The sequence below is a fragment of the Electrophorus electricus genome, chromosome 17 (genome assembly GCF_041902795.1).
Source record: "Electrophorus electricus isolate QZ-2024a chromosome 17, ASM4190279v1, whole genome shotgun sequence".
Lineage (NCBI taxonomy): Eukaryota > Metazoa > Chordata > Actinopteri > Gymnotiformes > Gymnotidae > Electrophorus > Electrophorus electricus.
Window position 1 is genome coordinate 10,839,991 of NC_137513.1, and position 12,057 is coordinate 10,852,047.

Here is a 12,057-nt window from a genome sequence, read left to right on the forward strand (position 1 = left end):
AATTAAAAAAAAACACACCCTTGTGTTCTTGGAGACAACGCACTAGAACAAAACTCTAAATATTTGTCAGTTCGTACAGAGATGTAGATGTCCTTGAGGATATGCTTTAGGTGTTGAATTATTCACGGTGTGTAGTTGCGCGAGCATTTAAAAGCCCCTGTTCTCCACTCCTCTTCCCTGGCCCAAAGCGCAGCCTCAGGGAGAAGCATGTTATTCAGGAGAGATCTCAGCCATTCCCTGTGTGGCTGGCGCAGTTCAATCGCTTTCCCATACTTTCTCCATGAATGCCAATGATGTCTGCCTGACATCATTTCAAATGTCAAAATAACAAGGACAAGGATCCAGTTTTCTTACTTACTCTGGTTTTAATATGTTGAGATGCATTTGCCACTTGGTGAACTTGGATACTTGCTGCTAAATGTGCCAACATTTCATATCAGGACACTGGCTTTGAGTCTCTAGTACTGCTTGATTTGAACCACCATTCTTCACGACACATAGAAGACATACATCCAGACTACTCTCTGTCCTGGCACCCAGGTAGGGCAATGAACTTCTACTGGCTGTCCATAGCTGAATCACTAGCTGTATTCAAACGAACTGAAGACTCACCTCTTCACGGCAGCATAAAAAAAAAAAAAAAATTATTGCCATCTTTTCCATTCTAGCAAGGCGTTTAAGCCTTAACACTGAGCCATCTATTATCACATAAGGACATGTATTTGATAGAAACTACAAAGCACTTTTATAAATGGGTCTGGACAAGGGAATCTGCTAAATGTAAATATCAGGAAAGTTCATTTAGACCCATATACATATTATTCACATAAAATAATTCTTAGGGTTGAAGGTGGCATGGCTTCCTATTCTAAAATGTGTAGCCATTGAGAGAGTAGGCGTCGAGAGAGAGTGCTGCAGGTCAAAGAGCAGGATGTACAGACTCCCTCAATGGTGATAGACATTTATTGACATACGTTGAAGACAATGGCAATCACAAAAATGGTGAACCCGAATACAAATAATATGGAACATTGTGAACATAAACATAGGTTATGACAAATGTAATGACTGACAAAGATGCACACACCAACAACGGTTTAAATACACACAGACATTACAACACTAAACCATGTGCAGGTGTGCATTGACAACATGGGCGAGGTTACAAACAAGACTAACAATGAACTCCCACTGCACTCGGCGGGCCGAAACACGTGACCAGTGGGAAAGAGAGCATTCCGTGACACCTGGAGAGGATTATGTGCAAACTTAAACTAAGTATTTTTTCTTTTTCAAAACCAACTGACTCATTCTTTTTGCATAAGGAATGGCTCATAATGTAGTGCAGGATTTACTTTGAGGTTATGAGATGCAATAGCACGTCTAGAAAGCTGTACATGGCTTAGGAAAGGGGTTACAGGCACTTTTAGCAGGGTGTCATGTTGATGAATATATAATTTCTCCATGTTAAGTAAACTGAAGTCTTCTGTTTCTTTTGTAATAATGTATAATTATGTGTATTCTTGCTACAAAGATTCTACTGCTCTTTCCTTCTGCTTAGTTTTAGCAGTTGTGCATAAAAAAGCTTGAAAAAGCTAGTAATGTCCCAGCTTTTCATTTTACTGAGTAAATGTCTCAGCTTCTCTGACCTACAGCATTCAATATATAAAAGGACTGTTGAAATACATGGCATACCATACATGGATAAATATTAAGCTAGATAAGTGGGTGAAAAATACATATTATATTAAATGCATTCCGTTCTAGTCCAGCACTAATATAACATTACACCCAGTAAGTTATCCTACATGAATAGTGCACATTTTGTATGTTTCTACATTACTGCTATACAGTAATATCGGATCAACATTTTAATCACCAGATATTGGTTAGTTTATTAACAAAAATTGCTCTTTACAGTAAACTGTTTAACAATGATGTATAGGTAGCACATGTGAAGCTAGACATAGGCTACTGCCAGTTGCAGTTTGTGATTAAATTCGTAACTAATTCACTTAGTTGGACAGACTACTTCCTATCATGCATTACGATAAATTTAACTATAATTATAAACAAGTAACTTCTGCTGTGAACAGAAAAGCAAATATTCATGCAGTGGTGTGTCAATTAATCCATATGAATAAAGAATTGATTCATGTTTTAGTTATCTTATTTTTATAACATCTACCATTATTGTCAGACTTTTTTTTTAGTTCTGATTCCATTTCAGGAGTTTTTGCAGTATGTAAAACAAGCAAATAAACAAAAATACACCCCCCACCCCCCCACACACACTTTTATTACCCCTTGCCATCCTGTAGGTCTGCCTCTGTCAAGATGCCTGAAATGAACTGTCAAAGAATTAAAAAATAAATAAATAAAAATACATTTACAAAATTGGCCTTAAAACACACCATAGCTTAACTTGTATGAGAGATGGACAAAATAATCATTATTAGGGCAGATGAAAGCTGGCAAGTCCTATTAAATTGAACACCAGTGAGTAAATGTTAGCTATAACACAGAGCTGAAGAGTGCCAATGTCTACTTTATTTAATGTCTCTGTGTTGACAGTTAAGACAACATATGCCAAATATAATCAAACTATACTTGCAAAAAGGAATAGCAGCCAGCCACAAGCTAAAACCTCAAGGCAGACAGCCTCAGAAATAACTGCAGAATTGAGTCAGCATATCTATGACCCTGTCTCAACAAAAACTGCATGTCCTGAGCTTCACAGACCTGGATTTTATGATAACAATTGTATCCAAGGACAGGACACAACCCATAACCTGCTGTAGGGAACTGAAAACCTGGGGCCTTGAGAAATGAGAAAAACATAATATGATCTATTGAGTCATCTTTCACATATTGTTCTACATGTGGCCATGTTTACATTCACAAAAAGTTAAAGAATGCTTTTATCTAATAATGTCTGTTGCCAGCTTTTAAAATTGGTGGTCGATCCACCATGGTGTTAGCAAGCCATGGTGATCCACCATGGTGTTGGGAGCTTTTAGGTATAATGACTGCTCTGCAAGGTGGCAAAGTCATTTAACAGAATCAAATGTAGATTCAAATGCACCCAATGGTGCATACACTGTTCCTTCATGATATTGTGAGATGACAATGTTCCTATACATGCTGCTCACTTTCATGAATACAAAGATGAAATGTAATGCTATTCATGACCCTCTTCAATAACCCACACTAAACATTATTAAACCATAACAGCTAGTTTGAAATAGCTTCATCTTCATCCATCAAAGAACTGATAATAATCCTTTAGGCCATTGCAAAGAGTTCAGGACAAGTGTAGTTGCACTGTGGTGAGGACTTTAGCTTTTAGAAATGTCAAAGTGTGGCCTTCCAATTTGCTCACACACACACACGCACACACACACACACACACACACACACACACACACACACACACACACACACACACACACACACTATATACTATATAAACTAAGTGTTTCTATTATTATTTCAAACCTCTTGATTGTGTTTGTGTGTCTGTGTGTGTAACAGGGAGATAGAGGGAAAGAGAGAAAGAAGAGTTGTCTGGTGAATTTGGCAGTAAGCCAGAGTTTTGGCAGTTAGATGTTTTTTGTTACAGAATGTAATGGAATCTGTTTTGTCTTACACAGGTTTACGCACAGTATCAGTGATGCAGCTGATGTTTGTATGAGCTAGTGCAACGCACAAATGCAAGATGACCGGACCACACACACATGCAATAAAGATGTTCTATTCGTTCCAGAACATCTGGACATAGGGCTTATAAAACTGTCTGCTGTATGTGCCCTGCTCTTGCTCTCCCATGCCATTTTATTGGAGATGGCCTTGAAGTGACCACATTTAAGCCAAAGTTTCATAATGCAAATATTAAGACTATATTTCCAAGGAATCCCAAATTCTGCAAAATTTTGCAACATCTGTTAGGTTTAGGCTTTGGCAAATATCCAACAGCACAGCGCACCCCACTGGGTCGGAGTCTTCAGCGTTCAGAGTAATTATGGGATAATTGATTATCCAGGCTTCAGCTGCAATAACTCACTATTAGTAGTAAATCAAGAGTGTTACTTGGAGACTACATGAAAAATGAACCCAGCTTCAAGCTAAAGAGAAAACCCAGGTGATGCTCCAAAATTACTCAACTGCACGCCTTAAAGGAAACAAGGAGATACAGACATCTGGCTGACAAAATTAGCTAATGTCTATCTTAAAATAGAGAAAAGACATAGCTGACAGTGGTTTTTAGACTTGTCATTGCATGCCATATTTACATCCTGTATGCTTCAGGATATAAATCAAGCACATGTTGCAGACCCTGGGAATTTGATTATGGGAAGAATTTGTGGGACACAGATGGATAGACTAAACAGTGAAACAGATTCTCTTTATCACTGAGTGACCCCAGCAGATGTCAAAGCAACTTGATTCAGTGCAAAGACAGGCAGACTATCTTCAATATCCAGTCAGGTCTTTTAGTGCCTACAGCACTTATTCTCAGAACATGTGCAATACCCTGCTGGACTCCACAATGTCTCCTATAATTGTGTCAAGCTCCCAAATGTCTTCAATACTTAGTAAGACCCAGTATTTTGCAACCCAATTCTTGGGGATACCGCTCCTCTCTGCCCACCTGACCACCCCCAGGTAGTCCACATATTCTACCTGAAGTGTACCAGGTGTTGAGTGGTTTTGAGTGCCTAATTCAAATGATCTCTAGTAGAGCAAAATGTGGGAGGTCTGGCACGGTCTCTGAGGTTGGAAAACACTGCTCTACAAATGTCTTCAATGCTCAGTCATGCTGTACTGCATGTGGAAAACCATCGAGATGCCTACAAATTCCTCAAAACATACTGACCAAGTGAATGCTACAATACGTAATTAGTTATACCCATTGAATTCACCTTTAACAATGTAGAATTTGAGGCAGGGTTAAAGAACAGTTGTGGAAGCATAAAACAATAGAATTTGCAAGGAATGACACTATGGTTACCTGGTAGTTTGAGTTAAACTATGTCTGAATTGGTCTTTATGAAAGGGTTGAAAGAAGGCTGAGATGAACTGTGTAGGTCATCAGGTACTCTGCAGTTAGTCAATTACAGTCTAATTAGGGTTGTGATTTAATATTAGGACTGTTTCAGTACACTTGTGTGTACAATGCTCAGTGAAAATGCAGAATGCCTTTATTCCACGTTGAAACACCTATCACAGCATTTGCAAAACCCACTGAGACCCTATGGTGCCTTCAATATCTTAACAAGATTTATACTATCTCCAGTATGCAGTTGGAGTCCAGAAGAACTATAGTATGTAGAGTAAAAATTCCTTGCAATAGGAAATGTTTACATTTTTCTATCTCACTGAGCTAATGATGACTTCCTAATTAAGAGGTTAGGAAGCCATTTTGAGTGTGTTCCAGCTTCCAGCACACCATAGATAAAGGATCAAGGGACATGAAATGCTGATTTCCTGATGTGTGTTCATTAGGAAATAAAAGAGAGCAAAAATGTGAACTGTCTGGAGGATCCCAAAGACTGGATTGAATATAATAGAAAAACTGCAATAATTTGCACAATATGGGGCCTCTGGGATTAGTAATCTCTGCTGGGCAAACCGTTACCTCTAACAGCTAATCTCTCAGTCACCATGTCATTGAGGTAACATGAAGCTCAGCAGCTTTCTTTCCCAGTCAGATTCCAGAAAGTCAGTAGTCTGCAGTAACACTATAAAGCCCAAATTAGTCAAAAGATACCACCTTCCAATCCATTTACAATCTTATACACTTCCATGTCAGATAAGAAAGTTCTACAAAATGAACGGCCGTATGAACGTTCTACACAGCGGCAGCCCACTGTTAGTGGCTCTGGGCTCAATGGTAATAGCCTCCCTTGTGGAGCTATGTAGTATCTGCAAGTGGGCACCCTTGTCTCAGATGTTAATTAGGCACCCTCATCTCAGACTTGCCCCCCTACACACACACACAAAACAGGAACGCATCGCTATCTTATCTAATTCACCAGAAAGGGACACATGTTCCCACATGTAGTATCGGCAAGATAATGTGGAATGAAGAAATTGTTTGATTCACAGCTTGGCACGTTGCAATATCTATTGATACTCAGAATTCATTGTCAAGTCCACTTTACCTCATTCTTCGAAGAGAATAGGGCTCGATGAAGGATCCGAAAAAAATCATACAGCTAAATATATCCCCCTGCCACAATAAACTAAACCGAGCAGAGAGATTTCATGTTCAAAGCACGAAGAAATTAAACTTCAAGCGTTTGTTTAGGCTTAAATTAGAAGGAATACGGCTAAATATCATGGATTATTAGCTGAGTAAATCAGAGCAGTCTTGGACAGTACATTAAACCAAGCAATTTTGATGAAAAGTATCAGAAAGAAACTCAATATCACCACGTATAGCCTATAAAAAGCCGCACTGTCAATGAATACCTAAATGCATTACTTAATAACTGCATATATAGTTTATTTTAAGTAATTAGTGCTGGATATCTATGCCAGATGTTATGGTATCACTGGCTTACTTTTAATATATATATATATATATATATATATATATATATATATATATATATATATATATATATATATATATATATATATATATATATATATATATAGAGAGAGAGAGAGAGAGAGAGAGAGAGAGAGAGAGAGAGAGAGAGAGAGAGACTTTGATTCTTTGATACCCCCAAATACACTTAGATTCTTTTAAAATATTTTTTTTATTATACCCAGACTTTTGCATTTTTCTTTCTTTTTTAATGTCCCTGACCTAGAAAATATGTTCTTCAGCTCTTTCAAAGTGTTTTTTTTTTTTTTCGTAAAAAAATCGTAATGAGTGTCTATTTAAGGGCATGGTTTAAAATGGCATGCTATTCACAAGGCATTGGAGATGATGTGACTATACACAGGCAGATGGCGCTCCACTTACATAATGACAAACCATACATAACACAAATACAACTTTGTTCAAATAAGTTAAAAGACCGTAATAACTGCATTTGCATACTTATATAAGCAAGTTCTCTTTCTTTCCTTATTAATAATTTATTTATTTTAAAATCGGAAAGTCTACTAAAAAAATATTCACGAACCTATCTAATTAACTATGGTCAAAGGGGCGTTTAAAAATGCATGCAGTTTACTGAAGGAGTCGCGGTTTGCGTGACCGTCATAATTAATTATCTTACGGTTCGGTTATCGTTAGGTGGCAGCAAAGCACTGCAAATGATCAGGAGGGGACCAGCGACTGAATCGCACTTTTCAGCTCTCTAGTTAGTGAGTGCACCGCAGCATCCGGACAGAGGAGCGTCGGAGCAGCCCGCGGTCGGAGCATCGCTTCTACCTGAAAACCAAGAAGAGAAGAGGACGACGAGCAGAATTTGACACGTCCTACCCGGAGAACTTAGCACGATACGACACCGTACGAAAGAGGCTTATTAATTCGCAGGAGGACGAAATGAGTTGCTTTTGGATACACACTATCTGGATCCCGGCGTTGTTTGTACTCTTCGCATTTCAAGGTAGGACTAATACTGTGGTTGATACTCTGGTCGTGATGGTTGTTTTCTAAGTGAGTGTGAACTGTTTTTGCAAAATAGTTTACAGGGAAAATTGTATTTATGGACAGATTTAACATACAGTAAATTCATAACAGTGCTTATCCTTAAAACCATACACATTCGATTTCCTTACACTACTAACATTGCGTGTATTCTGTTGCCAATCTTCTTGGTTAATATGATTTATTTCATTTTTTATTGGTAGTAGATAATGATTGACTAACATCACAAATGCTGATGTTATTGGGGGTGGTAGTCACTAGATCTGAGCCCCTTTGAGGGATAGCCCCGTGTTGGTTTTGGAGGGGAGAGAGAGAAACAGAAAGAGAGAGCAAGAGACTGAGTGAGAGAGAGAGAGAGAGAGAGAGAGAGAAAGAGAGAGAGAGAGAGAGAGAGAGAGAGAGAGAGAGAGAGAGAGAGAGAGAATATATATATTTATAGAAATATATAAATATATAAATTCTATAGCCCAGAGTGTAGATTTCCTACCTGACATGGAATATAATATATATTTCATGGAATATAATAACCAGACCAGCTGGAAGTGACTATCACCATTGGGGGTGTGGATTTCCATCCTGGTAGGATGGTTTTTTTTTGTTTGTTTTGTTTTGTTTTTTTTGTGGAGTGGCAACTGTTGTGGAATGCTGTTGCTATATCTTGACATTGATGATGTTGATGATGATTTTTGCCCATTAGATTGGACAAGGAACACAGTGTTAGAAAGCCTCAGCCAATGTCTGTGTGGTAGGCATTGAGTTTGCACTTTTGCTGGGGGCTGAACGCAAAAACCCTACTGTGTGGGTTTGGCTGGCTGAGGCATAACTTGGATACATCCTACCGACCATTGCCCATACACAATTAGAACCCCACAACAGAGAATTTGGCTGTCTGAATGAATTTACAACAACCCAAGTCATGGCAGGGAAAGTCTCCAGTGTTGAACTGACACTTACACTGTGCATTCATGTCCAGCTGGAATCCAAATGAACACAGTAGGTGCTAATTAAACACTGCAGGTGTTGCTTCAGCAATAGGGCTGTTGTGTCCTTACTGACTCTTGACTTCATATATCCAAATATGTTTCAAGCGACTAGCGTCCCATGTCTGACACAGGTGCTTAGGTGTCTGGATGGACTTAAAACTGTAAGGGTTTCAAGCTTCAGCTCACATTTAAGTCCTCTACGTAAAGAGAGGCTTCAGCTAAGCGAATCCCTTTTGAAGCTGCCAGTTTCCCCACCACGCTGATGTGACCTTTCAGGGCTTGTGGATAAGTCTGTTGCTCGCTGGGTCCTAGCCTGACTGGCTCTGTGCTCCAGTGTTCCAGTCAGGCTCGATCCTGCCTGCAGAGGTGAAAACCCTGACTTTGGGGGGTTGCGGCCGCGTGACGGTGTGTCAGGGCCCCGTGCGTCCTGGCAGACCCTTTTGATCCACCTCCTGGCTGCCTGGAGAGAGGACACATGACAGTGCCTCTGGTCTGGCACGTGGCTGGCTCCGCTGCAGTGGCCTGTCTGCAGATGAAAGGAGAGTGGCTTCCTCTGATTGCTATCTGCACAAGTACAGATTCCCTAAACCACAAGAGGATTATAAAAGACAGGTTTCATTCAAACAAGAAACAGTATTGTGCATCGTTTTGCAGAACAAGACAATAGGGTCCTTTGGCAATTATACTAATACTAATTATCATTATCAATTATCAAGTACAAACAAATGTGCAGCTTTGCTATTGTTATTTCTTAGGAATGTGATTTTGCTTATTGCTTATCAGCATCAACATTGATCAATTGCTCAATCAATCAATCAGACGCTGACTTCTAATGTGAAGCCACTACACATATTCCTGTGTTTGCTTGAAGATGTTGGTGATGCAGCTTATCTATGTCTTTGCCTTGGTGGGGGTATTTGTGTCTAATTAGCCTCATTGATTTATGTGCCAAACTAAAGAGAGCACCCTGAGCACTGTGATTCGAATGTGCTTATTGAAACGGCTTAGTCTATAAAGCCAACATCAGGAGTCAGGGCAGCTCATGGGCTGTTTTTAGTCCCGTGAAAACAAAGGATTGCAAGTCTAAGATTACCCCTACTAAAGTGCACAGTGCAGACATGTGCCATCATGAGGGAACACAAAGGTAATCCTCAGAGACTGCTGCTGTTTCTTGATTGTGTTTTTTTTTGCTTTTTTGATTGTGATATTTGCTTTTTAATTGTTTTTTCTTTTCTTTATGTACTGAGTTATGTTTTATATGATTTTGCAGTTGATAGTATTGTTATTCAAGCAGCCTTTTTGTACACAACAATATATTGGAGGGGTGGATTAAATAGGAAGAAGTTTAAGAGATGAAAGGCAGAGAGAAGTTATGTGAGAGATGAGAGAATAGTAAGAGATTGGGCAGTAGTAAGGGATCTGATCTAAAAGTCTTTTTCAGCCTTTTCATTGCTGCTGCACATCATTTTATTTTCATGCAGTGTCAGGAGTCAGCACTAGGAGGCTCTCTTGCACCATGGCAACTGCATTACATTTAGGCTGGCGTCCGAATAAAGTGCTCATTTACACACATGGCCACACAGGATTTCCCAGCTCGGGGCCCATGGTTTGCACAATCATCAGTCCTTCCTCCTCTTTCACTCATCTATTCACACACTGGGAGCTCACAAAACCAATCATAGAAATTAGAGTAATTGCATGACTATGTAAGAGTGCTGAGAGTGAAATCACTAGAGGTCTTGGGCACAGCATATGAGTGTGTGGCTGCATGTAATAATAAATCACATGTGTTATCCCTATGTGTCATGTGTTGATGAACACTAGTTAACCGTTCAGCAGCTACCTAACAGTATGGTGTTTTAGCAAACTGTATGTGTTACTGCTGCATGTGGCAGTGTTAAATAAATAAGAACACTGAACATAAAAGGCTTGAACAGATCAGTTATTGGATTGATCAATGAATCGGTCAATTAATTAAATCAGTCAGTCAGTTAATCTGTCATAAGGTAACATTGATTTCAGTAGACTTAGTCTTTCTACTGATGACACTGTCCAGACTCCTCCTCTAATTATAAATTACCCTGCAGATTGCATTAACATAATGCTCATTTGTTAGATGAATTGGCTTAGGCAGGGCAAGAGTGTGTTATATATGTCCACCATTAATTTCTCTATGGAAAAGGTTGGCTCCCTCTAAGGCTGTTAAGTAGCTCCAAAGGCACAATTCATCACCATCAAGGCAAGCTTGCATTACTATGGCACTGAGAGAGAGAGAGAGAGAGAGATAGAGATAGAGAGAGAAAGCGAGTTTATATGAGGCTTATTGCAAATGCTTGTACCCTGGCATTATCAAGAGACAAGAATGTGCGAGTCACTATAAAGCAGCTTCAGAGCTCTGCATGGACTGCACTTATTCTGCTTTAACAGAAACACAAGGAGGTGGCCTTCCGATATTAAAAGTGGTGTTTTCTTGTTCCTGTCCCATCTGGTCTTGGTGGTTTCTTAGTTTCCTGTTTTGACTTTGCCTATGGGTTTGACTCCTGGGTTAATGACTTTGTACTTTAGTAACCTTAATAAACCTTAACAAATCTCTGCCATACATGTGCTGCCTCACGTCACTACACATCATAACAGACTGTTCACTGTGCCAGACCTGAATACAGGTAGCGCTTCAGACAAATTTAGATGTATAAATGAATTAATATAATAGTAATTCTGCCGGTTGTAAATTGACAATCAGGAGACTATAAATCCACTAAGGCCTAAGAAGTGTCAACCAACATCCCTAGGAAGCACTGTACAATACATTTGGTGAATTTGTTTATGTCTAGGTGTTATAATATCCCATTATTACTATTCATATGTTGTGTAACAAACCATCATGAGTGAGAGAGATGTGTTTTTATCATGTTACGCATCAATCAGCCCATTTGGAATTTAAAGATGATATAAAAAATGTGTTGTGCTGTTTTTAATTTGTGCCTTCTAATTCTGAATTACTGCTGTTAAGTAGTTTAATGTGTGTTCTCCTCAGCACTAATCGTGTTAGAATTCCTATTATAAATCCGCTCAATCCCAATGCTCTAGTGGAATTAGTAGACTATTAGGTTTGCTAAAATGGGACAGACATTGTCCTAGTAAAGGTGTCACTCTAATATGCTTCCACGGATTAGTCCAGAGACTCAAAAGACACCATGAAGAATACAGGATAACAATCTTAAGAATGGATTAAGGAATTAAAACCTCTTTAAATATTGGCCTAATGACAAAGAGGTAGTGATGCACTGTAATACTTTGTGTTATTCATGTGTTTTGAGGTTTTTTGACCTCAAAACACCTTAATACAAGGTGAACATATACTTATACCATGACCATATACTTATAAGTATTTACTCTCTGCTCACTGCCTTTTTAGGTCTTTTACTGAATTTGCAGTTGGAACTCTTGGTGCACACATAAGAGAAA

General features: G+C 39.0%; 1 protein-coding gene across 1 annotated transcript in view; it reads left to right on the forward strand.

The window, feature by feature from the left end:
- The first annotated feature begins 7,350 nt into the window (after positions 1-7,350).
- The window catches only part of lsamp (limbic system associated membrane protein), a 722,044-nt gene continuing 717,337 nt past the window's right edge, over positions 7,351-12,057 (forward strand). The window contains exon 1 of the mRNA XM_035534192.2: positions 7,351-7,568. Within this exon, the coding sequence (XP_035390085.1) occupies positions 7,505-7,568 (64 nt within the window). The 5' untranslated portion in view covers positions 7,351-7,504. The remainder of the gene's footprint in view (positions 7,569-12,057) is intronic.